This window comes from Canis lupus, chromosome 8 (genome assembly GCF_048164855.1).
Source record: "Canis lupus baileyi chromosome 8, mCanLup2.hap1, whole genome shotgun sequence".
NCBI lineage: Eukaryota > Metazoa > Chordata > Mammalia > Carnivora > Canidae > Canis > Canis lupus.
The window spans coordinates 61,556,101-61,581,956 of record NC_132845.1 but is presented as its reverse complement, the minus strand read 5'-3'; the positions used below and the strand labels follow the sequence as shown (position 1 = coordinate 61,581,956).

At 50.2% G+C, this 25,856-nt stretch overlaps 1 protein-coding gene and 1 long non-coding RNA gene across 17 annotated transcripts in view; one reads left to right on the top strand and one right to left on the bottom strand.

The window, feature by feature from the left end:
• Positions 1-17,675, top strand: part of LOC140638770 (uncharacterized) — a 42,857-nt gene extending 25,182 nt beyond the window's left edge. For 3 of the 14 annotated variants that reach the window (XR_012035736.1, XR_012035737.1, XR_012035739.1), the window contains 5 exons: positions 41-190; positions 847-1,007; positions 8,319-8,560; positions 8,934-9,051; positions 9,197-17,629. This is a non-coding gene — a long non-coding RNA (uncharacterized lncRNA). Of the gene's footprint in view, positions 1-40; positions 191-846; positions 1,008-8,318; positions 8,561-8,933; positions 9,052-9,196 lie in introns of all 14 variants that reach the window. The other 11 variants (XR_012035734.1, XR_012035735.1, XR_012035740.1 and 8 more) reach the window with 8 other exon arrangements.
• DNAAF5 (dynein axonemal assembly factor 5) overlaps positions 1,490-25,856 on the bottom strand; it is a 46,761-nt gene continuing 22,394 nt past the window's right edge. Inside the window, exons 5-14 of one of the 3 annotated variants that reach the window (XM_072836627.1) lie at positions 24,347-24,579; positions 23,109-23,321; positions 19,290-19,433; positions 17,598-17,766; positions 15,534-15,681; positions 12,784-12,934; positions 11,889-12,045; positions 9,373-9,564; positions 7,111-7,478; positions 3,344-6,455 (exon numbers count right to left, since the gene is read on the bottom strand). In XM_072836627.1, the coding sequence (XP_072692728.1) occupies positions 6,417-6,455; positions 7,111-7,478; positions 9,373-9,564; positions 11,889-12,045; positions 12,784-12,934; positions 15,534-15,681; positions 17,598-17,766; positions 19,290-19,433; positions 23,109-23,321; positions 24,347-24,579 (1,814 nt within the window). In that variant the 3' untranslated portion in view covers positions 3,344-6,416. Of the gene's footprint in view, positions 2,430-3,343; positions 7,479-9,372; positions 9,565-11,888; positions 12,046-12,783; positions 12,935-15,533; positions 15,682-17,597; positions 17,767-19,289; positions 19,434-23,108; positions 23,322-24,346; positions 24,580-25,856 lie in introns of those variants that run through there. The other 2 variants (XM_072836628.1, XM_072836626.1) reach the window with 2 other exon arrangements.

Here is a 25,856-nt window from a genome sequence, read left to right as displayed (position 1 = left end):
ACCTCAAAGCCTAAAATATTTATTACCTGGCCCTTTACAGAGATTGCTGACCCTTGAAATAGTGCATGAATGAATAACCTCAAAAACTGTCCTAAGAGAAAAAAGCCAGACACCTAAGATGATTCCACATGATTCCATATGTGAACAGGCTGGAGACAGAAGCGGCTCAGCGGTTGCTGGTAGTGGGAAGGTGGGCAGCGGTGGGCTACAAGCGTGGGCAGGGGGATGGGGGTGGGGGTGAGCCATCTGGGTGGCACAAGTGTTCTAAAATAGTTGTGATGGGTGCAGAGCTCAAAAATGGGCTAAAACTCATCTAACTGGGCACTTAGCATGGGTGGACTGTCAGTATGTAAATTACATTTCAGGAATGCTGTAAACTTTCAGGGACTGTTTTACATGTTCCTGTTCACCACGTGTATATGAAGGTTAGGGTTCTGTAAATAATTGCTGATTTGAGTAAAGAGTACAAGAATTAAAAAAAATTTTTTTTTAAAGATTTTATTTGAGATAGAGAGCATGGGTGGGTGGGCAGAGGAAGAGGGAGAAGCAGGCTCTCCACTGAGCAGGGAGCCCATTCTGGGACTTGATCCCAGGACACTGAGATCATGACCTGAGCCTCCCAGATACCCCGAGAATGTCAAAAAATTAAGTGAGGAGGGGCCTGTTGGTTGTCAGGTGTTCAGAGGACTAACCTTTGTCAGCTGAGTTTCTGTGTCTTTCCTGAACACACCTACCTGCTGAGACCATGCCAGGTGGCACCAATTCACAGTAGTGCTGCCGCTCAGTATGTCCCCTCCCCCAAAGATGTCCAGAAACTGGAATCCTGTGCTTATCTTTCTTTGGTAGCCAGTGTGGCAGCTGGCATGGACACCCACCGATGCCAGCATCCAACCATGCCTGCTTGGTGTGTATGACCTTCCGCCAAGGACTCTGCACTTCTGTTTGGTTCCTGTGACCCTTTTGGCTGATCAAAGATGGAAGATGGAGCTCCTGCTGGACATGAAAATGTATGGTGCTCAGGGCAGGGTCCCCACATTTAAGGGGATCAGTGCCCTGGAGGGCTGACCACTGGGCCCCTGCCATGGGCTCTGACTTGGCAGATCTGGGCTGAGGGCCGGTAATTTGCATTTCTAGAAGTTTCTAGGTGATGCTGAGGAAGGGAAGAGCACAGCGTAGAACGGGCTCAGCGTAGATGACATCCCTGAGGGCGTCCTAAATCCTGGTCACTGTAGTCTAGGGAGCAAATTCAGATCCCGCCTCTCATCCAGGCCTGCCGTCCCCTCCGGACTGAACAGCCAGGCTCTCCCTCCAAAGCCCTCCTGATGGGGTTTGGAGCGCCTGCCACCTGGCGTCCAGAAAGTACACTACAAGTGGTGCAGGAGCCCAGAATTCTTGAGGCTGGAGTCACCGTGAGATTAAGGAAAAAATGAGCAATTTCTAAAAATGTCAATTAACTACCAAAACACATTAAGACAGGTGTACAAAATAATTATAATAAATATTTTTAATTAAATTTTCAAACACTTTAGCATAAATGCTAATATTTGATTGTTAGAAAACACACAGTATTTTCCCCCTTGTGTTAATATAAATATTTGGCTTATGGAAATAATACCCATTTAAAAATTTTTTTTAGGCACTTGGGTGTAGAAAGTGCTAGAGAATAAAAACCAATTTTACTTTACTTCTACTTACGAGAGCAACCAAAACTGTATTTGGTTAAATATTCTTTCAACATTGCATCACTGAGCTAAGAAAAAAATATTGTGACTATCCATGTAACATTTTGAGTTCCAGAATATTTTAAACAGGAAAAAATTTAACTGATAAAGACTTCAAGTTCCTTTTAGTCTGTTCACTGTGATACTGTTTCAGTAGACACAACTTAAGGAATGAATGAATTTCTTTTTAATAACTTGCTTAAAAAATCATCTTGGTGGGGTGGGCATTTGCTCAAACAGAAATACTAACTCTGGAACACAGCAGGTGCACAAAGCTTTAAAACAAAAGGGCTGATTTGGCTGCCAGTGTGAGCAGGTGCCATTTAGTTTTAATTTCAAATAACCTATAGATTTTTGGGAGATCTGTCAATGAACTATATAAATAAGACAAAAGTACAGAAGCCACTCAGTGAACATTATTTCAGAAACTGCTGGGCTTGAGATCTTAGGAGAATCCCAGCATATTTCTTACAGAGTACATTCTTGCTTGTGAATGTCTCCAGCTGTCAACAGAGAGGTGCCAGAGCTGTGAGGTGCGTGAGGATGGGTACTGGGTGCCTGCTCCATGCTTTTATTGGGCGAGTGGCAGGGCCTGCAGGTGCTGCAGAAGCTGTTGGCAGTGGGCAGGAGAGCGGTGCTTGTGGACGACAGCCTCTGTCTCTCTCACCAGGAGCTCAGGGAACAGAACGCTTCCTGCTTTGAGGACCTCTGTAAAACAGCAACACACCCTTAAAATGCCAGAAATAGATATTAAACCAACTACTGCTTATGTGAATAAGCTTCATGTTCAAGTTAAAACAGCTATGAACAGAACAGATTGCAAAGCAAGTGATCCAGGAATGAGAGGCCACGTGTGACCTAATGAGAAAGGGTCGGTTCTCCAGGAAGACAGAAAGATCCTTAATATGCATAACAGAGCGCCAAACAATGCACAGCAAACCTGATGGGGTGACAAGGAGAAGCAGAGAATCCACCCTGTAGCTGAGACTTCCACATGTGCTCTCGGAATGGAAAGACCTGCAGGCAGGTCAGCAAGGACGTGGCTGACCTCCACAGCAGATCTAGGCGCCTCCGTCTAACAGCAAGCAGGGAGTATGCACCTTTCAAGCTTCCCTGGTGCACTCACCAGATGGGCTATGTTCTGGGCCATGAAAAACACCATAAGAAATTTAAAAACCAGAAGTCCTGTGATGTCTGCTCTCAGACAACAATGGAGTTAAACCAGAAATCAACAAGAGATAAACTGGAAAATCCCCGAATATTTGGAGATTAAACAGCACATTTCTAAATAATGCAATGATCAAAGAGGAAGTCTCAAAAGAAATTAAGGTCCACTTAGAACTAAATGAAAAGGAAAATACAACCAAAATATTTGGGATGCAGTGAAAACAGTGCTTGGAGGGGAATTTATAGCATTGAATGCATATGTGAGAAAAGAAGAAAGATCTGGAAATCGACACTTTAAATTTTCTATGTTAGGAAACTAGAAAAAGACAAATCCAAAGTGAGCAGAAGAAAAAAATTAGAAGTAGAGCAGAAATCAGTGAAATTAAAACAGGAAATCAATGGAGAAAATCAACAAAACCAAAAGCTGGTCCTCTGAATAAATCCTGGCCCACAGATATGAGGACCCAGAAGAGGTGGGCTGACCCCACAAGAACAGATGACCTTTATAGACCTACACCAAAGAAACGGAATCAATAATTAATAACCCCACAAAAGAGAAAGCACCAGCCCCAGATGGGTTCAGTGGTGAATTCTACCAAACTTTCAGGAAGAAATTACACCAATTCTCTACATTCTTTCCTAGAAGATGGAAGCTTCCTAACTCTACGAGGCCAGCATGACCTCAATACAAAACCAGATAAAGACATTATAAGAAAACTGTAGACCATCATCTCTCATGAATACATATGCAAAAATCCTCAAAAAAAAATAGTAGCAAGTATGATCGATCCAACAATGTATAAAAAGAATTATGTGTGAAAACAAAGTGGGGTTTATCCCAGGTACACAAGGCTGGTCCCATATTTCAAAATCAATTGTCATGGAATCAAGTCCTGTGATCAAGTCCCGTGTTGGGCTACCTGCTAAGGGGGTGTCTGCTTCTCCCTCTGCCCCTCCCCTCACCGTGCTCATGCTCTCTCTCTCTCATATTCTCTCCTTCTCTGTCAAATAAATAAAATCTTTAAAAAAGAAGAAAGAAAATCACATGATCTTATCAATAGATGCAGAAAAGTATTTTGACAAAATCTAGTGCCCAATTATGGTAAAGACTTTCAGCCAACTAGGAATAGAGAACTTCCTCGACACAACAGAGTATCTATAAACACACTTGTGGCTAAAGTCATACTGAGTGGTGAGGCACTCAAAGCTTTCCACTTAGCTGCCAAATGAGACAAAGATGTCCCTCTCACCACTCCCTCTCAACATTGTACTGGAGGTCCTGGTGAGTGCAATAAGTAGCATACAAATAAACAGAGGTAATATATAAATAAAAGAAAATAAAATGTATTAAGTGTAGAGAGCCCATGTTTATGGACAGGAAGAGTCAATATCGTCATGATGTCTGTCCTCCCCAACTTGAGATGTAGATTTAAGGCAATTGCACTCTGAGTCCCAGCAAGTTATTTTGCAGATATCCACCACCTCAATCTCAAATCTGTATGTAGAGGCCAAAGTCCCAGAGGAGCCAATGCAGCATGGAAGGAGAACAAAACAGCTGGAGAACTGACGTTAAGACCTCCCATAAACCATAGTACTCAACAGCGTAGTCTTGTTGAGAGAACAAACAGATCGATGGAGCAGAACAGAGAGCCCAGACATAGAACCATGGTCATCTGACCTTTGGTAACAGAGCAGAGGTGAGGCAGTGGGGCAAAAGAAGTCTTGTCAGTAAGTGGTGCTCGAATAGGTAGATGTCTGTACACAGGAAAACAAAAAAAGAAGAAAGAACCTAGACACAGAATTTACATACTTCACAAAAATTAACTCCCAAGGGGATCACAGACCTAAATATAAAACTGTAAGAACTACAGGACTCTTGGAAGAGAACACAGGAGAGAACCCAGGGACCTCAGGTGTGGCAGTATCTTTTAGACACAACACCAAAGGTACTATCCACAAAAGAAATAACTGATAAGCTGGATGTCATTAAAATTACACATTTCCATTCTGCAAGAAGCCAACATCAAGAGACTGAGAAGACAGGGCATACACCAGGAGAAAATATTAACGAAAGACACGTCTGATCAAGGACTGTTATCCAAAATACACGAAGAGCTCCAAAAACTCAATATGAAAACAATGTAAGTAAAAAATGTGAAGACCTTAATGACACCTCACCAAGGAAGAGATACGGAGGCCAAACAGGCATCTGAGAAAAAGCTCCACATCATGTGTCCTCAGGGAAATGTGGGTCAAAACAACAAGACGATACCACCACACATCTGTTAGAACAGCCAAAATCCACAATACTATCACCAGATGCAGCAAGGATGTGGAGTAGCAGGTTGCTGGTGGCCATGCAGAATGGTGAGGCCGCTTAGGAAGACAGTTTGGCAGTTTCTTACAAAACTAAATATTCTCTTAACATACAATCCGGCAATTGTGCAACTTGGTATTCTTTTTTTTTTTTTTTTAAGATTTGATTTATTTATTCATGAGAGAGAGAGAGAGAGGGGGGCAGAGGGAGAAGCAGGCTCCATGCAGGGAGCCTGATGTGGGACTCGATCCAGGGTCTCCAGGATCACGCCCTGGGCTGAAGGCGGCGCTAAACTGCTGAGCCACCTGGGCTGCCCAGCTACTTGGTATTCAAAAGAGCTGAAAACTTATGTCTACACAAAATCTGCACACATATACATAAAGCAGCATTTTCCATAGTTGCCAAAAATTATATGCAACCAAGCTGTCCTTCTTTAGTTGGATGGGTAATCTGTGGTCCATCTAGACAACAGATTACTATCCAGTGCTAAGAACACATGAGCTATCATGCTGTGAAAAGACATGGAAGCACCTTTCATGTGTATTAGTAAGTAAAATAACCCAATCTGAACAGCCTTTAGCCTTTGTTCTGTAGGATTTGAACCTGGTAACATCCTAAAAAAGGCCAGACTGTGGTGCGGGTAAAAGCCCAGGGGCTGTCAGGGTGGGGTGTGCGTGCAAGACCATCAGTCACACAGGGCAGCGAAACTACTCTGTACGGTTCTGTAATGGTGGATCTGTGTCACCCATTCGTCCAAACCCACGGGATGCACACGACCCAGCGTGACCCTCATGTGAACAGTGGACTCTGGGTGGTGCTGACATGTTTGAGTGGGTCCTCAATAGTGACAGATGCACCACCTGGGGTGGTGGGATGCTGTGTGTGGGGGTAACAGGTATGCGGAAAATTTCTGTACCTTCCCCTTATTTTGACCCCAAAACCACTCTAAAAAAATAGTTTTAACTGAAGAGTTTTAACAGCATTTTAAATTCATCTGATGATGCTAGATTAGTACACAACAGTCACAGTGTAGACAAAAATAACTTCAAATAATTTTCTTGGAGTTGTTGGTAGATCAGGAAAGTCTCTCAAAATCTCTGAGGGTGATGTTTGTGTGGCATTTTGGCCTTAGAAACAGGTTTTGCAATAGCAGATAAACTGGCTTACAAAAATCATCAATTCTCTTCTTACATTTACTGATGCTGATTCCGTCAACAAACACCAGCTGTAAGCCTTCTATATGCCAGATGCTGTGGACATATTAGGCGACAATCAGAATAAAGAAGGAAAGCAGTGTTGTTACAGGTGATAATCATGGTAACTGGGCTGGTGACTGCTGAACTCTGGGTGGGAAGGGAGCTAGAGAGAGGCAAGCAGACTCAGGGGGTCATCGGAGTCCCCTTGATGGTCCTGCTTAATGCTCAAGGAGGGTGGCATGGCCATTGGTGGCAATGGGGACACAGCAGGGGGAGCAGAGTTGACAAATGGGGGCGCTGTCCTGGGCTTGGCCTACATGCTGTGGCTGCCATGCCAGCAGACCCTCGTGTCCTCTGAGCACCTCTGCACGTGTGTGTCTAGAGTTTGGGGCAGATGTTTGGCCTGGACTTAAGTCTGGGAGCCACTAGCACATGGGCGGTGTCTGAAGCCATGGAGAGGTCACCAATACTGTGGGTGCAGAGGGAAGCAGTGGCCAGAGGGACAGAGGAAACCCGGAAGCCAGGGCATCCTGGAGGCCACAGCAAGGAGGTGGTAACCAGCGGTCCTGTGGAGTGCATGCAGGTGAAGAGAGGCCCAAGCAGCAGGCTGCTATTGGCAGCAAGGCTCATGGGCACCATGATGGGAGTGGCTCTGGGAGTTAGAGGGCATGTGGGACTGGCTGCGGGAGAGGATGTGGAGGAGTTTTACCTTGTCAGTGGGACGAAGCAAGGTCATCAGGCAGGAGGCCCAGGAAGCATGAGGGGCTGAGGGGAGCCCCCGAGGGGAAAGCCAGTCATCTGTCTGAGAGAGGGGCCTGTCTACGCAGGACTGCAAACATAGCTGGCTGGCTATGGGGCTGATGTGCCAGGGGCTGGAGTTGCTGTGAGCACCCCCGAGGTCGGTGGGGCAGGCCCAGAGGCTGCAAGCAGAGGAGCAGTGGAGTGAGTCTGCCCTGACGCCTGCGCCGTCACGAGTCATGCCACGTCTCGAAGGCGGAGGAGGCGCGGTGCACACACTGTTCCTCGGGTATTGGACAGTTAGCCTCTGGTGGGAACCAGGCTGCCTGCTAGGGAAGACTGACAAAACTCATTATTTGTCTTGCTGGAGAGAGGGAGGAGAGAGGAGGGCAAGGTGTGGGGTCTGTGAGAACTGGGCCAAGTGACCCAGACCCCCCCTACATGCACTAGGTACAGGAGTGGAGCCAGGACGCTGGTGTGTCCTCCAGCTGCTGGTGCCTGGAGACACCACCCGGCTATTCAAATGTGCTGCACCGTCACCCACTCCCATCTGTGATGGCCTGAGGTGGAGGCTCTGTGTGTGTGAGGGTCCCTGGAGGACTCAGGGGTCTGGGAGTCAAGCTGTGTCTGAGACAACCCCAGGCTGGCTGTCTGCTCACTGCATGGCACAAAGCAAGGGCTAGGAGACTGTGGGGTCCATGAGCCTTCTGCAACCACCATCGCCTGGCAAGCTCCCTCCAGAATGTCCTCAGTAGGGCAGCCTGGGTGGCTCAGCCCAGGGCGTGGTCCTGGAGACTCGGGATAGAATCCCATGTCGGGTTCCCTGCATGGGGCCTGCTTCTCCCTCTGCCTGTGTCTCTGCTACTGCCCCCCCCCTTTCTGTGTCTCTCATGAATAAATAAAATCTTTAAAAAAAAAAAATGTCCTCAGACAGTAAGAATTCCTTTACTAACTCAGTCCTCAGGCACCCAAATTTTAATTTAATTCATTAATTTAGAGTTAAGTTGTGATTTCTTTATTAACTTGACAACATCTGCCTTTTAACTGGAACGTCTGGCTCATTAATGTTAAACAAGACTGCAGCTGAGGCTGGATTTGGTCTGTTTCCTATTTGTCCTGTTTCTGTGTTCTTTCCATCCTCATTCCTTGACTTCTTTTGGGTTTTGTAATGTTTTTTAGAATTCTACCCTAAAACCTATTTATGGACATTTTACCTATACTTCTTTGGATTACACTCCCTGTGGCTGCTCCAGGAGTTACATGGAAGCCCCTGCTCCCCGGTGTCTGCTGGGCCCACCGTCCAGGCATCCTGTGTGGTGATGTGAGGGCACAGCGGGGGTGTGCCTGGTCCCTAGGATGCTGCTTTTACCAGAAACAACCACCCAACAAACAAGGAACAAACTCAGGATAGTCTTACTCAGGTACCCAGCAGAACCTTTGCTCACAAATTAGTGAAGTGACAGCATTTGTGGCCAACGACAGATTTAAGCTATCTAGCAGAAACTGCAACTATAAGACCCATGTTCCCGCCACTGTACACTGGACAGCTTCCGTAAGCTTTTCTTTCTGAGGCTGTTCTGAGCTTGACGCTGACAAACGTGACTGGACATGCCTGACTCAGGATGATGCCCCCAATTCCATGGCTGACGCAGGTTTCCCGAGCAGGATGGACCATTAGGCACGACTGTTACCAGGGTCCACCCTCTGGGTGGCCTCCGGGGAATGACCGCCTATCCAGTTTGGGGCAGTATCAAAGCACACCCGCAGTTATCTGAAACAGCTCCTCTCTTCCAGCTGTGTACCTGCCCGAGGCTGGATTTCCTTCATTACCTTACCCAACACCACCTATCATGGCTGACAGAATGCAGAAGCTGTGAACACCTAGCAGTCTGCCATCGAGAGTCACAAAAAGGTAAACAACGCCACTCTTCTTGCTCCTTATTTTGTTTTGGAAAAGATCTCTCTTAAAACCATGTTATTTATGTTAATATACAACGAACTTGTTACCCTAACCAAGTTAATAAATATCCAAGATTTTTCTCAACTTCAATTTCTAGCAAATAACACAGGCTGTAACCTAGAAGGACAAAACCCTTGGGACTGATAGTTCAAGGGCTCCCGAGGCCGTGGATCTGCTGCCCCATGAGACCAATCATGCTACTCAGCTGCCAAGAGCCGGGTCCATGCACTCAAGGCAGGTTTCAGAACCAACCACATGTCACACCACACCTACCTAACACCGCATCCTGGACAGCGCTCTCCGGGTCATCGAGGTACACAAGGAGCTCTCTGTACAGGAACTGAATGTTGCTTTGGTAGTAGGACTTCCCATCATCATTCTTGATACACGCCAGCCATGTGACCAAGGCAGAGGTGGCAGCTAGCCTCACTTCATGGGAAACGTCGTCCAGACGCTTCAGGAGCTCTAGAGGGAGGGCCAGACAGGACAGTGAGACAGCGACCAGTGCAGGGACTGACCCAGAGCTGGGGGCACTCACCCTTGGGCCCTGGGAACCCCATGTCCTGTGGGGAGACTAGTGCTCACACTCAAGGGCCTGGGGGCAGCTCCCAGGACCACTGGACCACACTGGCCAGGGCAGGCGGAGGAGAACCTGGCCCTCCTTGTGCCGTATGTGCAGGCAGGCCTGAGCTGCTCTGTACCTGTCTCCTCACCTGCAAGGCAGCCCCAGGCCTCTGTGGCTCCGAGATGCTCAAGAGTCTGTCACCACAAGCATCACACCCTGGCTGTCCTGTCCCCTTGATGGGCAGACCCTTCTCTACCCCAACACACTGCGCACTCTGGGGAAGAGCTCAGGGCCTGATGATGAGAGCCAACACCTGTGTCTGGTTTGTTTCTGCTGAGTTCTGGGGCTGGACCACTTGGCTGCTGAACGCAGTAACCATTTCTCCTGTGGGTAGAAACTCACTGTTCACAGGTGAGGTTTTTATCAAACATATACCTTTCTCACCCCAAAGTACAAGAAATCTCTGGCCCTGTGGCTGGGTGTCTCTGGAGACTCAGCAGTCACTGGGGCACAGAATGAGCAGGCAGGAGGTGGATGTTGGTGGGGAGCAGGGCAGTGGCCCCACAATGGCAGGCGGCCTATCCACCAGACGTAGGTATGCAGGGCCGTGGGCCTGTGCTGTTCTACACATGTGTGCATGTGGCTCTTGGCTTCCTGATGGGCATTAACTCACAGAGATGCCCTTTTCTAAGGATTCTGAGCCTCATGGAAGCACGCATGTTTGCAAAACCTTGCAGAGACCAGCACCACCTCCCCTAGTCCTGGGACAGCCAGTGAGAAGGACACATCACCCGTGCCTCTCGCAGGGATTCCTGCCATATCCTTGCTCCTGCCAGCTCAGGCCAACTTTGGGATGGTGTCTCCTAAGCCTCTAGTTTTAAGCAGAAGAGGTGGCTTGGAAATTCACTTTTGTGATCGTCTGAGGTCCGCCATGATGTGCAACTGCTAGTTCAGGAAGAAAAGATAGCTTGTATGGGGCTTGTCAGGAAGGACTTAGAGGGAGCAGCTTAGAACGTCCTCCCCTCTGCAGCCAAGCAGGCAATGCTTCTGTAAACACATCGCTGCCAGGAGCACAGAACTGGTGCCACAAAATAAAGGAGCCTGCCCGAGGAAATCCTATTGTAATTAAAATATCCCCAAATGCCCCCAAATGAGCAACATTTTCACTGGCTTTTGTTTTAAAAAGTGAGCAAAATCCCAATGAGTCCTGACAGGCAGCAACCACACTGGCCTGGATTTGTTCACAGATAGAAATAGGAATAAGATGTTTGGTGCCACAGAAGTAAACACAAAAGCAAAAACAAACTTGAAAGAACACATGGGAAAGGTGACTTTGACTCTGCATTTCATCAAGATGCACTACATTTCCAGAACATTCTGAGCCACTACCTCTTCTGATGTTGGCCGTCTGTTTGCCACTCATTCTGGAGCTCTGCGTGCACAGCCTGCACCTCTTCCCCTCATGGTGACCCGAATGGACTCAGCTCACAAATCCCATCTCTGCCACATTTGGTCTCATGCATCCAGTGGCCCCTGCTTTGAATCTCATTTCCCGGAATTCTTAAGACCACCTTCTAGAATCACTGCCTGCTGCAGCCCAGGGAAAGTACAGGTGCTGAGGCTCCACTGTGTGGCCAGGGCCCAGGCAGGAATCAAGAGCCTGCAGGCCACACCCAGTGCCAACCTTGCTCCTTAGTCTCCACAGGGCCCCTCACTACAGTCTACCAGCAGCATTTCTAGGAGGTCTGCTGGGCTCTTTCTCAGTCATATCTTGGTTTCTGTTTGCATTTCTGTTTGAACTTGGAGGTGGGTTCTAGAATTCACCACTCCCCTCCAGCAACAGGGGTACTTGCCATCCTCCATGCTAGGTTTTCCTGGTGTTTTAGGGACCCTCCGCATCCACTAGTCTGCTCCTTCGTCTGAGATTGTGCAGTGCCTGGGCTCCAGAGGGGTGAAAATGTGGGATTTGAGGCACAGCTGTGTGCCCACCCTCACCTCAAGGGATCCCTGCCAGGTAGTGGGGCCGCACTCCCAAATCTTGGGCACACGCCTCCTTGTTTCTTGTGCTACACTATCTACCCATTGATGGTTCCTCTGTCATGGCTGTATTGGGATGCAGCATCAACCTGACTGGAGGTCAAAGGAGCAGTTTCTAGTTTCCCTATAAAAGAAACAGCCACCAGATAACTAGACACATGAGGTTTAGGAAAGAAAGATGTCCTACCAGGGTAAATCCTGATGAACTTATCAGGATCAATGATGCCACTGGAGGATTTTAGAAATCTGTTAATGATCTGGCACGAAATTAATCGAGTCATCTGAGAATCTTCCTCCAGGGTGGTTAGAATATGCGGCATCAGTGTCTCCTGCACTTGCTGTATCTGCAATGAGAAGACAAGAGGGGCTGGTGACGGACCCCAGCCCAGCAACGACACTGCATGTGGTGTGTACATGCTGCCTGTCATGGAAGGTGCCTGCCTCTCATACAGACAGGAGTCTGGAATGCTACTGTGAAATTTTTACATAAGAAAACTAGAACCTTGATTTTTAAAATCTAGATGACTTGAACAATCTTGTTTAAATTGGTGAGTTGATAAACTCATTATTCACAAAGTCTTAGACATAAATCCTACAGAGTCTGCTATTCACTGGAATGGCTGTCTATTGTGCCCTACAAAATTCAGGGGACATTGTAACTCTGATCATGACAGTTGAGTGTACCAGGAGGTAGAGCTCACACAGTAGGCAAGTCCCTGGCCAGGCATGGCAGATGTGGGGCTAAGCAGTGACAGCAAGGCTTTCACACTGCTGCGCCTGCTTCCCTGATCCCCATGTGAACTGCAGGTAGGAATCACAGTAACTCATAAACCCCAACATCTGCCCAACTCAGTTAGGTTCCTGTGGTTACATTCTCTGCTCTGCAAAGAGTAACATTTAATATGTAAACCTCTGAAAACCCCCAGATAATCAGAACACCAAATGCTGCGGGTCACACCAGCCTGTGCTCTGCCCTTGCCTGCAGCCCCCATGTTCCCTCCCCTCTGTGGGTTGCTGAAAGCAGGGTCTGGCCACTGCATGCACGTGCTCCTCCCCTGGGCAGGTGCCCTTGGGAGCCCCACCTGCTCTTCCGACAGGACCTCGCTGCTGATGAGCGCCCAGAGGCAGGACACAGCTGCCGTGCGGATGGCTGCGGCGGTCTTCCCTGCATGCCACTGCAGATTGGGGACCAGGATGTCCTTCGTCACAGTGTCGAGGTAGTGGTGGAACTGCCTGGGGTGGAAACATGGGAGCACAGGTAAAGACAAGGGAGCCAGGCTGAGGGGAAACCTGAACCAGGGCGCGAAGGTTTCCCTGGGGCAGGTGCCCTGCAGGGGAGGAGGCAGCTAGAGGGAGAGCTGGTGGCCTTCTAGAACTCCTCCCAGCCTCTGCTGGGCCCACTCAGAGGTTCTGAGCCTCTAGGGTGCCCCCACCCCTCTGCTGCAGGGCTTTGTCAGTCTTTCCCCTTGCCTCTGAAAGAGGAGGTAGGAAGTTACCAGGCACATTGACCAGGCTGGCAAAGTCACTTGTAGGTGTGGCCACCTCTCTCTCTCTCTCTCTCTCTCTCTCTCTCTCTCTCACACACACACACACACACACACACACACAGACACATGCCTAACTGTCCCCTGTGGGCATGCTCCCCTCCACCCAAGGGGAGAGCACTGCAGGTCTGCACCCAGGGCCTGAGTGCTGCAGCTCATGGAGACATGGATGTTCCCACCAGTAATAAGGGCACATCATCTGGATGGTGAACTCACATATCCCACTCTGCCTGGCCAGCTCAGGGCTGCAGAGCCACACTCTGGGCACCTTAGTAGGAGCTGCACAGAGGGGCACCTGAGTGTCCTAACGAATCCCACTGTGCCTTCACCATTACATCAAAACCTGTTTGGTTCAACAAATAATTCAAGTTATTTCATTCCAAAGCATATTTCAAAGGTGGCTTGTGTCCCAATACCAGCTGCTCTTGAATACTGAAAAGGTAAAGCCTCTGGGGGGAGCCCGAGCTCCACGACACCCTTGCTTCTCCTTGCATCCTGCGCCATCCCTCTGGTCTGTCTCCAGCCTCATCCCCGACTGACCCAACTTTCTGATAAGGCTCCACCTGTTTGCTTCCAGCAGGGGGCATCCCAGAACCAGCGATGCAGGCAAAGGAGCAAATCTGGTTCTGGATGGTCTACACACACAGACACACAGACACACAGATTAGGTTTTCAATGTGCTTTAACTGTTATGCAAGGAACTGCTGCTTCTTGCAAAGTGATTCACAAGAGTCTCTTCAGAAGGACCTAACCCTGAGTCCTGTCCTCTGAGTGTCCAGGTAAAGTAGCTATAAGAATGGAGGGCTGAGCACTGGCCAGACTGCCGCTCGGCTGTGGGGATACAGGCAGGGGCCTCATGTGTGGTCAGGGTCAGTCAGAACTTGCGCCGAAAAAACAGTGACACATCAGGGAGGAAGATCAAGCACCTGACTTTTTGGAGTGGCTTGTCCTGTGCATGAGAAGATGCATGTGGCTTTGTAGGTGGGTCCTTGCTGGAATGAAGACGTACACGTAGGTGGTTCGCCCAGACTTCCCTCAGAACTGATGCCACCTCAGGAGACCGTGAGTGCCCTGCTCCTCAACCCCAGCTACCTTTGTGGGCAGTGCTCTGAAGACGGACCTCCTACCACCCTTGTCACCCCTTCCCTGGTCCCTGGTCAGCCTCGAGGACCAGACGGAGCCAGGTGGTGGCCAGCAAGGCCTGTCACACATCTATAGACACCCTGGAGGGCAGAGGCTGCATGTCTGGAGGTGGGGACGGCCCAGAGCAATTATGGAACCTGAGTGGGTCGGCCGGGACAGATGGGACGGTGCCCAGGGCCCAAGCTTGGGGTTGTTCTGTGGGAGGGGCAGCCCTGTCCGGGGGAGGGAGCCCCCCAAAATGGCACCTCCTCAAACCGAGGAGCCCATCTTGTCGCTGTGGCACTTTCATCAGGTATTAGTGAGGCCAAGGACCCAGGATAGCTCTCTCAACGCCTATGCTCTGCCAACTCTGAGTGGGACCTGCAGGTGGCCAGTGGACAGGTTTCGGCAGAATAGGGTCACCCATTCAGGCCCCTGGAGAGGATGTGGGGAAGCACAGGCTCTGAGGCACCAGCCGACCTGTGTCCATACGCCCTTGGGGCTCATCCATGTGGACCTCTGCTGTCGGGAGGGCTCCCAGGGCTCACTTTGTCTCTTTTTATGGCCACTGTAGGCTCAAAGCCTTGTGCAGACAAGCATGAAACAGAATTCCTGCAATTTGATGGGCTGACAGAGCCCACAGCAAATGTCCTAGCATGTTAGTGACAGAGCCCTGATGGATGTGCTCCTTCTAAGGGGATGGGGTCCCCTCACGCCTCACTGCCCACTCTACCCCATGGCACCCAGCTCTGCCCTGCGACGGATTTAGGTCACTCCTGTCCTTCCCACCAGCATCTCTGCTCTCCATCCCTCACTGCAGAGCTGCCACATTAGAGGTCTTTCAGTGTTTGCTGCCTCAAAGTTCTCATGGACAGAATCTTCTAACAGTGATTCAATCCATTCTTTGTTAGGTTTGAAAGGTACCGAAAGACTATTAAAAGTGAGAACAGCTAATATATAAACCATTAATAGTTAATGTTCCCTGAAACCTCTTCATTCAATGGAATTTTAACGGCCACACGAAAATGACTTGACTTCGTGTCTGTCCGACTGGGCTCTCATTGCAGGGCTGTTTACCCAGGGAGAGCGGCTGGCGCCAGAGCCCGGGGTGACCCCAGCTCCTGTCTGAGAGGACCCCACAGAGGCCAGAGGCCAGGCAGACTTACCCCTGGGAGTCGATGGTCTGCTTTGCATTCAGCAGCACCCGTGACAGGCAAGAGAAGAGCCTCAGGCGCATCTGCGGGTCTCTGGCTGGCTGGAGGCAGCTCCTAAGGATGGGCATGAGGTGGGGCAGCACTTCTCCCAGCGCCGGGCCTGGAAAACACACACCCAGTTCCCACGGTTCTTGCTCGCAGATGGACAGCAGCCCACGGCTGCAGGGTCAGCACCTGTGCCGAAGGCGGGGGCCAGCACGCCCTGTCCCACCACCTTCCTTTCCTTTCCGGATCGTGGGTGTCACTATAAAACATTTAACCCCCAAATCATGCTTATCATTCAACATGGAAACTTCCTATTTCCTTATATTTTCCCAGATACTTAAAAAAATTCAAGTTAAGCAATATTTTAAAGATCAACCAAAATAAATTATTCAGAACACGTAAGGTGTTTAATATTTGCCCCTACACTTGGCAGCCATCGCTCTACTCAGGCGCTGCTCGAGAGCACTGGCGCAGGTCCGCCTGTAGTACCAAGGGCCTCAGACATGAGGAATGATTTTCAGTACTGGAAGTGCTCTCAGTCGTGATTGGAATAAACAGTCCCTGGGGTGTAGACATGCACTCTGATTGCATGGACACGGTCATGGAGTGCCACTGTGGCCCCCCACTCCAGCCAGGCAGGCCCTCGCAGCACTGTACAACTGATAGCGCCTCTCATAGCCACCCTGCTCACAACGTGCCTGTCCATTTGCAACAAGCCCAAAAACAAGCAAAGCAACTGGAGTCTTCTCAGATCCTCTGTCTCAAACTGGGCATCAAAGCCACAAGATGGAAAAGCAAAGCCCTTTGTTGACCTGAGGCCAGGTGTGGGGTCTGGGGAAGAAAGAGAAACAAACTAGATGGGACGATATGGCCCAGGAGCAGGATACCTTCAGCACGACTGAGCACCGAATGTTTGCTCACACCCTCTGTGGTTTATTTTCCTTTGACATCACACAGAAGGCCAATGTTCAGACAATTCTCACTGGAGGAGGAGGTGGGATCTTTCAGGAAAGATACCAATCTCCTGCTTACAAGCAAGAGGAGAAAGGAGTCACTGAATGTCTTCCTGCCCCTCCTGTAAAAACACACCTAGCTTGTGCACATCACTGTCTCCCTTTTACCATGTGTGCACCAAAAATGCATTATTTCTAACATGTCAAGTCTGTTAAATGCTCTTTGTAAAAATGAGAAAAAAACTCCTCCAACCTGCAGGGTGTTTGTCAACACTAACGGTACAAAGAAACGGGTAGATGTGAGATCCAGCAGGAAGTACTTGAGGACTGGATAGACCGGTGTGCCCTGGGTGTGCCAGCACCATGCGGGTTGTGGGGCACTGGAAAAGGAACCTCTCCAGACCAAACAGGATACTTTCAAACAAAGAGTGTAAATACACAGTATTCACACTCTGAGAAAATACTTGGTTAACTGAAGGAGAAGTGCAGAGCAGCCATGCCACCCCCCATACTGCCCGCCCCTCCTGCACTTGGCTGACAACCCAGCTTTTCCTGATCAGCCTCAACGGTGTGCAGGCTTGCAGGTTCCAGTGCACTGGGAAGTGGCTTCTGGTGGCTTTCTAAATTAGGGACAGAAACTGCCCTTCCAGGTCTGAAAGTAATTTTTGTTGTTTTCAAGAATCATCTTTTAAAAAGAAGCATTCCAGTGAAAGCTTCCCCAGGGCTGGTCCAATAGAGGGATTTCCACAGGGCAGGGAGGAAGCATGGATGGGAGGCCCACGCAGAACACCCGTTGGCCATGCAGCACTAAGTTCAATGATGCTGAGGTGTATCTCAACACGGGCCACATGAGAGGCCATGACAAGGCCCAAACTTGAGGTTTAACATCAAACCCATACACCTGGCAGGCTTTGAGCAGCCATGTTACATAAAGTCTTGAAAAGTAATCTTCTTGGCATTTTTAAAGTTAACATTTTGGTTCTCAAACTGCTGGTTCCCATGGGCAGGAGAGATGAGTCACCCCACCTCAGCTGGCTTGTGGCCCCCTGGGTCCAGCCTGGGCATGGTGGGAACTCACCTGCATGGGTGACTACCACAGTGAGCTGCAGCAGCTCCACGGAGTGGACAGTCCAGTCGTTCTGTGTCGCTGCCAGCCACTCCACAAGGGGGCCTATGTGTTCTCGGTAGAGGTCCTGCCTGCTGTTGACCTCTTGCACTGTGGCCAGAGCATCCATGGTCTCTTGAACCTGTAGGTGTGAATTACAGGCTGGGGAAAGCCCTCGGGGGGGGGGGGGGGGGGGGACCCATCCTCATCATCAGACAGCGAGACCCACTGAGGCATGTGAGCGGCTAGTGACCAGGCCAACCTCAAACACCCAATCGTTGAGGAAGCATGACAAGAGGAGCCCCTGGAGTGCCTGCTGGGGCTAGGACTGTAGGTGCTCATCTAACCGCCACTATGCACATGGCGTCAGTGCCGTGGGCACAACAGGTAACAAAACAGACAGACGTGCATTTACGAGATTCAGCCACTGTGCCCCCATTCAGCACAAAGCCAGGGGCACGTAGGGAGAGCAAGCTTCCTGGCAGGCCGCTCCCTTCTGGGGTCCTCAGCTCCCACTGTGGTGGGAGAGCTGGGCGTCAGCCAGCCCAATCTGTGAGGGAGCAGGGAGCAAGGTGGCAGCAGGGCACTGAACTGATCAGACAAAAACTATGCTGGCCCAAGGTCACCCTGCAACTGGGCTTTCCAGTTGAGACAACCACCCTCTGGGGGGGGGGTGGGGGCAGGAGACAGGTCTGTAGCCACCTCCCAGCCTGCCTCCTGACAGCTGCCCAGCTTCCTTCTATTGTGTCCCATGCATGTACTGTTTGTGGCCCTGTGGTGATGAGCTGCCTGCTGATACGTGCTCTGTGGAACAGTGGCTTTTAAAGACAAAAATGTGGGGGGTACCTGGGTGGCTCAAATGGTTGACTATCTGCCTTCAGCTCAGGTAATGATATCAGGGTCCTGGGATTGAGTCCTGCATTGGGCTCCCTGCTCAGTGGGGAGTCTGCTTCTCCCTCCCCCTCTGCCCCTCCTCCCCAACTCATGCTCTCTGTCTCAAATGAATAAAAATCTTTAAAAAAAACAACAAACAAAACAAAGTTGAGAGGCCCAGGAAAGGAGAGGAAGGGCAGAGGACCTCCTTGATATGGGGCACAGGTTCTATGAAGTGCCCAGGCACCTCTCCATCAGGCACATCATCCCCAGACAGAGGTGTGCCCACGGGGGTGGAGAGAGGACCAGGGGGAGAACCACATTCTTCTGGAGATGGTCCCTGAGGCCCAAGGGGAACTGGACATCAGAAGAATTTTCAAAGCTTAAACCCAGAGCTGAGAAAACAGAAATAGTGTTATAAAGCTGGCCTGTGATGAGATGGGAGATTATGACACTATCTTCTCTATAGGCTGTCAGTCACAGGCTGGAGCTGAGGACAGGCTCCTGTCCTGCTTGTCCGTAGCTGTTGTCCCTCTGAGACATGACAATAAACGGGCAGCTGCAGGTTCTCTAGAATCCTTTACCCCCTGAGGGCCACCGCATGAGCGACTCATCCCAAATGTCCCACATGGTCCTCCACTATGCTAGTCAGCTGAGTCAGGGGAGCCTGAGGCTTCAGTTTCCACAGCAGGAGGACTTCTGGATGGTGGTTCCATTTGGTCAGATGAGCACCTTCCCAGGCATGAGCTCCATCACCCACACAGCAAAGTGGGGGTTTCCCTGTAGCCTTACCTTGTCACTGAGGCCTGTGGCTCCGGAGAGCGCCATGATGGTCACGAGCACTTCCATGAGCTGCAAGCTGCATCCTCTGCAGTCTTCCTGGCACACGGAAACCAAAGTCTGCACGCAGAGCAGCAGGTGCTCCCCATGAAGCAGCTATGAAGGAAAAAAGGAGTACTGTGAGCCAGCCCTCCCCCCACCCACCTGTCCCTTACCACACCTCCCAGGGTCCCCCTTACTACACCCCTCACTCCCCACCCTCTGCCCTCTGCACTAGCCCCCAGCTCCTGCCCCCCTCCCAGGGCCCCCCTTACTACACCACCCCCTGCACTTGCTCTCCCCACCTCCTGCCTCCCCCCACCCCACAGCCCACACTGACAGGACACAGCACACTAGTGCCATGGATCAGAAAGCATGGACCACAGGAGTGCCTTCTTTCATGGGAAAACTTTCAGTTTTCTTTTCCAGGGAAAACAACATAGCCCAAGAAAGAACTGCTTAGCAGTCTCTCAGTTAATGTTTAAAGCAGGTCTTATGCATGAGCCACACATCCCATAAAATTCACAAGGGAAACAGGGCATCTTGGATCCACATGCAAACACCCATCCCTCCCAACCTGCCCCCAAGGGTAATAGACAAGGTGGAGGACGGTGGACAGGATGGGCGCGCCAGAGCCCGTGGCTGCAGAGGCTGGGTGGGGGCATGCGGGGGCTCATTCTGCTCTTTTCTCTACTGCTGACCATTTCTGAGTCTTTCTGTAATAAGTTTTAATAAAAGTTAATAAAAGTTCTGCGGTTCAGGACATGCCTCCTGATGGATGGGGGTGACACGGCGGGTGCCTCAGCCAGGTCTACTCAGCCGCTCGTCTCCCAGACCTCAGCTTCATCAACCATGGAGCAGAACTCCTTAATGCCCGTGCCCCACCCCGTGCTTCTCATACGTCCCTCCATGTGTGCCTCACGCATGTTTCACAAAGGACAGAGAGGATGGGACAGGAGCACGACGCAGAGGGCAGGAGGTGTGCACTCAGGCGGTTTCACTAATGGGAACAAGTCCAAAGGCAATTCTGGAGGAGTTCTGGGCTCATGCACAAATGATATAAATCATGAGATTTCAAACAAAGAATTCACACTGGATCACAGAGGAGTGTGGTTCACGCTTGCCTGGCTGCTCACGTGCAGCAACCCTGGGAAGCCAGACTAGTGTTTAATTCACATTCTCACTTGTTCCATGCCCCGATCTCTTTTAGGCCTAGGTGGGCAGTCACCAAGTGTCTGAGGACATGGTTTCAGCTAATCTCCAGAACGGCCTAGAGTAACCACTGACAGAGCGTCACTCTCAGCTCCTGAGATGCATGCCGACATCAGCTCAGGCTGGCTGTCTTGGGGTGCACTGGACCTTGCAAGGAGCTGCGTGCTTTTCTACATGTGCCCTTCTGTAGGAAGTGTGGCACCATCTCTGGGAATCTTGGCCTTGGCATTCACAGATTTGTTTATATCAAAGCAGAGAACATTCCCCTCCCCTCCACCTGCACCTCAAGAGGGAGACCAAGGCACAGCGGAGGCGAGTTTCCAAAATGACATCTTAGCTCCTGCTCCTGAAAGTGTCATCTGAGGTTGTCGAAACTTTATGGCAGAAAGTGCTAGAGGCTGACATTTCTACGGTGACCACGCCCCTGCACTCATCATGGTTTGTGTTTGTTCAAAAGGAATAAATGAGTTACCCTTACGGTATCAAACAATTTCCTCAGCTCAGTTACATGTCACAAAACAAATATTTCAAAGGAAAGGATCGGATTCCCTCAGCTTAGCCCCAGGTGCGGCGCTGGCCAGACACACCTGGGGAGGCACCTGCCACTACCAGGCCCTGCAGCAGCCGGCATGCAGCCTCAGGGAGCCTCTGTCTGGTTGGTGCTGGAGTTTCTACCCTTCAGTTTTTTCTCAAAAGATGTCAGCAGCTGGTCCTCCCAGCTCCTGGGGAATGATGGCAGGAAGCTCATGCTGTTTCCTTCCTGCTGCAGGGGAAAAAGGACTGCATCTGGAGCCTTTGCCTAAACTTGAGTGTTCACTGCCTTTGCTGAATGTCTGAGTCTGTGAGGAAATGGGCATCTCTGGTTTTCCCTATGGCTGGTTCCTTGGCCTGAGCCTGGAACACATCTGATGAGACACTAAGCATGATCATGCTGTTTAAAACACCACTACAGGAGCACTTGGTGGCTCCGTCAGTTGAGAGACCAACTTGATTTCAGCTCAGGTCATGATCTCAGGGTCGTGAGATCAAGCCCCACAACAGGCTCTACACTGGGTGTGGAGCCTACAGAAAACAAAACAAAACAAAACAAAACAAAGAAAAACAAAACAACATCAATGTAGAAATTCGTCCTCAAAAAACCTCTGGAAGATGAAGAGCCAAATACATAATCTGAACTTCATGGATTAAGGGATTAAATTTTTCTGTAGGGGCGCCTGGGTAGCTCAGTGGGTAAAGTGTCTACGTTTAGCTCAGGTCATGATCCCAGGGTCCTGGGGTGGGGTTGAGTCCCGCCGGGGTTGGGCTCCTTGTTCAGCAGGAAACCTGCTTCTCCATTCTCCATCTCCTCCCCACTCATGTGCTCTGTTGCTATCTCTGTCTTTCTCTCAAATAAATAAAACCTTAAAAAAATAGATTTTTCTATACATGACGCTAAAATATGAAATATTTTCTTTCCCATAAAATTTGTAGATCTCTATTTAAACACGTGCACAAAATTTCAAATTTAGCCTTTCAGGAAACAGAGAGCTGGTTCACAAATCTATGTAGAGGAATCAGAATCATTACCAGACCACCCTGAGTAAAAATGCAGAATTCATGTGGGTTTGACAATTATGTTAAAAACAGGTTTCGGAAAAGGTGAACCGTGTCAAAAGCACCGGGGTCAGGGAGAATGGCTCATCAACACTCCCCTCTGAGACCTCAGCCCCACCTCCCACCTGCCACGTCTCATGCCGCCTTGCGAGCAGATTCACAGCTGTGATGGGACCACCTTGTCACCTGATGCCGGAGAAGGATCAGCCCAAGTAGGATGCGTCCCAGCACTCGTCCGTGTCTGAAGACATAGCTGGTCCCCCACCCCTGCCTGGGCCAGCCCCAAGTGCTGTCCCCAGGCCTGCGCCACAGGGGACAATCAGGGGGCACAGACCCCCGTTCCCTACAGAGGAGCAGGAGGGCCTAGTGACTGTCACAGCCAAACAAAAACAAAGTCCTTATCTTTTTCTCAATTGCACCCAATTATAAATTGTTCCAAACGATTAAGCCTAGCTACCCAAACTGCTTCGATGTAGAATAAAGCGAGTATGTAGTAACTGTGTACAGAATCCCACACCCATTTCCCAGCCATCTGCTTGCTTGTTCTGAGCACGTGATGACAATGCTGAGGTACACAAGTAAAGAGCCAGTTCGTGGTGATAGGCTGAGGACCAAGAGCGGGGGTGGGAAAGGACGCTGTGGCCCCATAGCCCATCCCTCGCCCTATCCCACACTGTCCTGCACGGTGGCCACTGGGCACATGGAAGGTGGCTGGCATGAAGCAGGACCTGCATTTTCCATGTGTTTAGTTTTAACATGAATGACCGCTGACTGGACAGAGTAGAAGGAGGCAGCAAGCAGGCAGGTCCCCAGACAAGATGGTGTCAGTGGTGGTACCCTGGCCGTGGGCCTTGTGCAGGCCCAACCCCTGCCCTATCTACTAATAATGATCAACAGGTATGTACTAACAGCCTCAGGCAGGGGGCGCCACCCACCTTCCCTGTGTAGAGGGTCAACCTCATGCCTGCCTCCCTTCCCACAGCTTACATTTTCAGATCCTTGACAGACATGGGGCTGGGCCAGCTCCGTGGCAATGACCTTCAAGTGTGGCTGGAGGGCCTCCCTAGGGCAGCCTCGGATGATAGAAGCGAGGACCAGGAGGCCGGCGGGGGAGGGTGACTTCTTCAGCGCGGATAAGATCAGCTTCAGAAACACTTCTGGGCTGACGAACACTCCAACCAGCTCTGCAGATGTGATGCACTGTGAGAGAAGGCAAGAAGCTGACGGGATGCCCCGGGCACTTGTGCATCTGCCTGTGGGGCTCCCAGCCCACCACAGCCAGCCTTGTGTGTGTGCAATAGGAAGTCCCCCTGGCCCTTAGCTTCTGCAGGGTTCTGATTCCCAGGAAGGCCAAGTCCTGGCAGGGCTTCATGCCCCTCAAGTGCTGCCAGTGACCTAGGCTTGTTATGAACAAATGGCTACATGCTGGCAGTGCCATGCTGTGGGCACCACTCTGCATCATAACAGTGGGCCTCAGGGCATTAGGATGACTAAAAAAAGCCAATTCTAAAGGATACATAGTGCATGACTCCATTTATACAACATCCCCCAGTGACATAATATAGGGATATCCCCCACTGTGCCAGGCTGCTGTCATGGGCCCCATGACATGTCCTCTGGGCAGGAGTGAGCATGCCCATGCGCATCCAGAGTGAGGCCCAATGGCCTGTTGCTCAGTAAAGGTGCCCACCAGCTGAGCTCATGGGGCAGACAGGACAAGTGAAGCAAACCCCGCTGAGGCTCACCTGCTTCTACCTATGCACGTGGTGATGCTAACAGCTAGCCACGTGGTGGGTGGCAGTGAGAACCAGCCACCACCAAGCAAGAAGATGCCGGTTGTCACATGCTGGGCCAGGAGTCTGTGGGCATGCGAGGGCCACCAGAGCCAGGGAGGTGTCCTGCCTGCCCAAGTGAGACTCGCAGGGACAAGTGTGTCAAAGGTAAGGCTGACAGGCTTGTGCAATCCACCTGTACAGAGCCATCGCTTGCTAGTGTTGAGAGAAAACAGATCTGGGTTGACCGGCCCATGAGTAGGGGTGGCAGAGGGTGGGGAGGATGCCAAGACCCAAGGGGATCTCAGGGAGACGTGAACATTATCTTAGCTGTGGTGGCAGTTCTATGGCGGCTCACATTGATCAAAACCAGCAGACAGTGACCTCACATAGGTGAACATTATAACTTATAAGCTACAGCTCAACGAACGTGACCAGTAAAAGACAACTCACATTGCTGACCACAGCCCTGTCCTCATCAGCACATGCCCGCTGCAGGGTTCTGAGGATAACCTCCAGGTGCTGCGTGATGTGGTCTTCGGCGTGGAGCATCAGCACTGACAGCAGCTGTGCAGCCTTCACCCTGGTTCCTACTACCCAGTCGGTGATGTCATGACAGATGGCAGGAAGGATCTTGGAGAGGTTTCTGAAGACGAGCTCCCGACAGCCCAACACAGGGCGATTCTCTGGTGGTAGAAAGAATAAGACAGGAAGTTCACAAATAAAACCTCCGTGAATCCTGGGAAAGCTGATTCATCATGTGTCCCTGGTTTAAGGGACACCTACATGTTTCATTTTGAAATCTTAAAAATGTAAACCACCTCTGAGAGCAGAAATGAAGCCACATTGTTCTAATTTAGCTTCAAATTTTCGTACAGACTGAGGCATAAGTGACACACAATAGAATACACTAAGTGCCTAATCTGGTAAGTTTTGACACATGGACACACCTGTAAACCACCACTGTAATCAGGATGCAGATGCACCCAACGCCCAAAGCCTCCTGTGCCCCTGTAGCACTTCCAGGGCTCTCTGCCTGCCCAGGCAACTGCGATCTGCTTCCTGTCACTACAGACGGACCCTCTCTGGCCAGAGTTGTGTGGTTCACACTTCGGTTTGCCCAGCTCCCTTCTCCCCACAATGATCCAGGGTCAATCGTGTGTCAGCATGCCTTCCTGGGCTGGGCTGTTGCCAAAGAATCTGAGACAAGTACCACATGTAAGTCTATATGGATACAGTGGCTGCTCCCGCAGGTGAGTACCTGTGGCTATGTCCACTGGGTTCCACGGAAGGTGGCATTTGATTGAAGGAACTGCCAAGCGGTTTTCCCAAGGGGGCTGTACTGTCATGTCCCCACACCTGGGCAGGGACTTCAGCTCCTCCGTGTCCTCACCTGTGCTTGAGTGGCCAGTCCTCAGCGAAAGCCACTGACAGGATACGTGGTGCTTGCTGTGGCTTCATGCTCACTTTCTAATGACATGGAGCAGCTTCTCATGTTCTTATTTATATCTTTGTTGGCGATGTGCCCTAAAAAATCTTTCTGCCCACTAAGAAATCAGATTGTTTTTGAAGTTTATTTTTAGTGATCAATGTTGAAAGACATCCTTTCTCCAGTGAACTGTCATGGAACCTATCTGAGATCAGTTGTCCACATATGTAGGCATCTATTCTGAATGCTTGACCTCCCTCCTACTGCCTGTCTGTATGCTGACCCCACACAGTCTGGAGTACTATGTTCTTGCTCTGTAGATTCTCTCAAAAAGGAAGTGTTAGCTTTTCAATTTTGCTCTTCATTGTCAAAGTTCTGGATGCCCTAGGTCTCTGCATTTCCATATATTTTAGAATGTTTGTCACTTTCTACAAAAAAGGCTTCAAAGATTTTGATTTTAAAAATTCAAACTCTAGGGGTGCCTGGGTGGCTCAGTCAGCTGGGCATCTGCCTTTGCCTTGGGTTGTGATCTCA